General features: G+C 71.4%; 1 protein-coding gene across 1 annotated transcript; it reads left to right on the top strand.

Moving 5' to 3' along the window:
• Nucleotides 1–547: 547 nt before the first annotated feature.
• Nucleotides 548–1,717, top strand: GRIFIN (galectin-related inter-fiber protein). Its single transcript, XM_077140183.1, has 4 exons — nt 548–616; nt 892–971; nt 1,043–1,202; nt 1,547–1,717. Exons 1-4 carry the CDS (start codon nt 602–604, stop codon nt 1,715–1,717), a joined length of 426 nt encoding a protein of 141 aa, XP_076996298.1. The 5' UTR covers nt 548–601.
• The last annotated feature ends 221 nt before the right edge of the window (nt 1,718–1,938 follow it).

Below are 1,938 nucleotides of genomic sequence, written 5' to 3'. Positions count from 1 at the left end.
TTCACCTGCATGAGATGTCACCAACTCAACACACTCTTATCTGACACACTCACCTATGTACTCACCATGCTCTCACCCATATGCCCAGCTCAACACACTTAGCACCTTCACCTGCACGACCATGTGCACACTCACTGCACACTCACTTGCACACACAGCAGCCTTCCTGCCCCTTGCTCCTAGCTGGCCGTGTTTTGGACGGCTCTCCTGAGGGTCCATCCAGGAGCCCCCCAGCCTCACCTGCAGGCTGGCAGAGGCTCCGTCCGTCCCCCCTGCCCCAGCCAGCGCGGGGCCGAGGTGCCAGGCCGGGAGGGGCGTCGGGGTGTGGGAAAGGCCCTCCCACCCTGGCCCTGCCAGCCCTGGAATGCGCTGACCACGCGGCTGGGGCTAATCCCGCACGGTGCCCCAGGGGCGGTGAGCTGGCGAGGCGGGATGGGGTGCTTGGGAGGCCAGGGCGGGGCTGGAGGCCGTGCCCCCCCACACCCCGGTAGGACGGGCTGCTCCCTGGAGCCAGGCCCGGGCTGGGCCTTTCCTGGGGGATGGGAAGAGGCTTCCTCGGAAGGCCGGAGAGAGGTCGTCAGAGCCAGACCGGCCAGAGGAAATGCAGGGGGCCCAGGTGGGTGACCCGCGCTGGGTGCTGGACGGATGACCAGCTGGGAGGGGAGCCCGGGAGGGAGGGGGTCACAGGCCCGCCCCAGGTGCCCCGCCCACCCCACGCCCTATATCCGCAGGCTCACGCCGCCTCCGCAGAGGCCGGGCGATGGCGCTGCAGGTGGGCGACGGCCCGGGGCCGGACGGGGCGGTGGCGCAGGGGCAGCCGGGTGGGAGCCGCAGAGGGTGGGCAGAGGGCGGCGGGCCCCCAGCGTCGCCCCCACCTCTCCTGTCCTGCAGTTCGAGGCCTTCTGCGCAGGGGGCCTGGCCCCTGGCTGGAACCTGCTGGTCCAGGGCTGCTCCCACTCCCAGGAGGACAGGTAGGGGACCCTCCCGGGCACCCGGTGGGTCTGGCCAGGCCTGCTGCGGTGCCCACCAACTCCCTCCCCAGGTTTGAGATCAACTTTCTGAGCGAAGGGGGAGACATCGCCTTCCACGTCAAGCCCCGTTTCTCCAGTGCCACCGTGGTGGGCAACGCCTTCCAGGGGGGCCGCTGGGGCGAAGAGGAGGTGTCCAGCATCTTCCCGCTCGCGCTCGGGGAGCCCTTTGAGGTGCAAGTGGGGGTGGGGTGGGGCGTCGGGGAGAGGGAGGCCAGGGGCGCACAGGGCTGGGGCCGGGGACAGCTGCAGCGAGGGCAGAGGGCCCAGGAGGGGCACCCACAGGAGCACTGGCCCCCGCCCTGCAGAGCTGGGCCCATCCTCCCGGGTCCCGGCTGGAGCTGCTGGGGGGGCTCATGGTCGTCTCACTCGGAGCCTCCCCATCTGAGCAATGGGACCCTGTGGCCAGGCCACCAGTCACCCCTCTTGGAGCAGGAGGGGTCCTCACCCAGGGCCCTGTGAGCTGGGCAGAGCTGGGGCCCGGGCTGGGGTGCTGAGGCCCCTGGCGGCACCCCCAGATCGAGGTGAGCTCGGACGCAGAGCACTTCCACGTGTTCGCCCAGGAGCACAGGGTGCTGCGCTTCGCGCACCGCCAGAGGCCCCTGGCGGCCGTCTGCAGGGTTCAGGTGCTCAGCGACGGGCGCCTGGCCCAGGTGGAGCTCGCCAGGAGGGGCCTGAGCTGGGGGTAAGGTCCCGCCCGTCCCCGGCCCCCACCCCCACCGCAGCCCCCACCTGTGGCCCCCCGCGCCTCCCCCCTCCCGCCCCCTCCCTGGCCCCCACCTGCGGCCCCCGCGCCTCAACCCCCCACACTTCCAGGCCCCTTCCCGCCCTGCTCCCCCCAGCCCGCCCCTGTAGCCTCCCAGGTGTGGGGTCTGCCGTCCACATCCTCCAGGGTCCCCCAAGTCTGTGT

This window comes from Tamandua tetradactyla, chromosome 23 (assembly GCF_023851605.1).
Source record: "Tamandua tetradactyla isolate mTamTet1 chromosome 23, mTamTet1.pri, whole genome shotgun sequence".
In the NCBI taxonomy this organism is placed as follows: Eukaryota; Metazoa; Chordata; class Mammalia; order Pilosa; family Myrmecophagidae; genus Tamandua; species Tamandua tetradactyla.
Note: the sequence above shows the minus strand (reverse complement) of the source record. Positions and strands in the feature narration are given on the sequence as shown.

Coding starts and splice junctions, on each gene's coding strand:
- GRIFIN (XM_077140183.1), top strand. Junction 972..1,042: donor TCCCACTCCCAGGAGGACAG/GTAGGGGACCCT, acceptor CTCCCTCCCCAG/GTTTGAGATCAACTTTCTGA. Junction 1,203..1,546: donor CGCTCGGGGAGCCCTTTGAG/GTGCAAGTGGGG, acceptor CGGCACCCCCAG/ATCGAGGTGAGCTCGGACGC.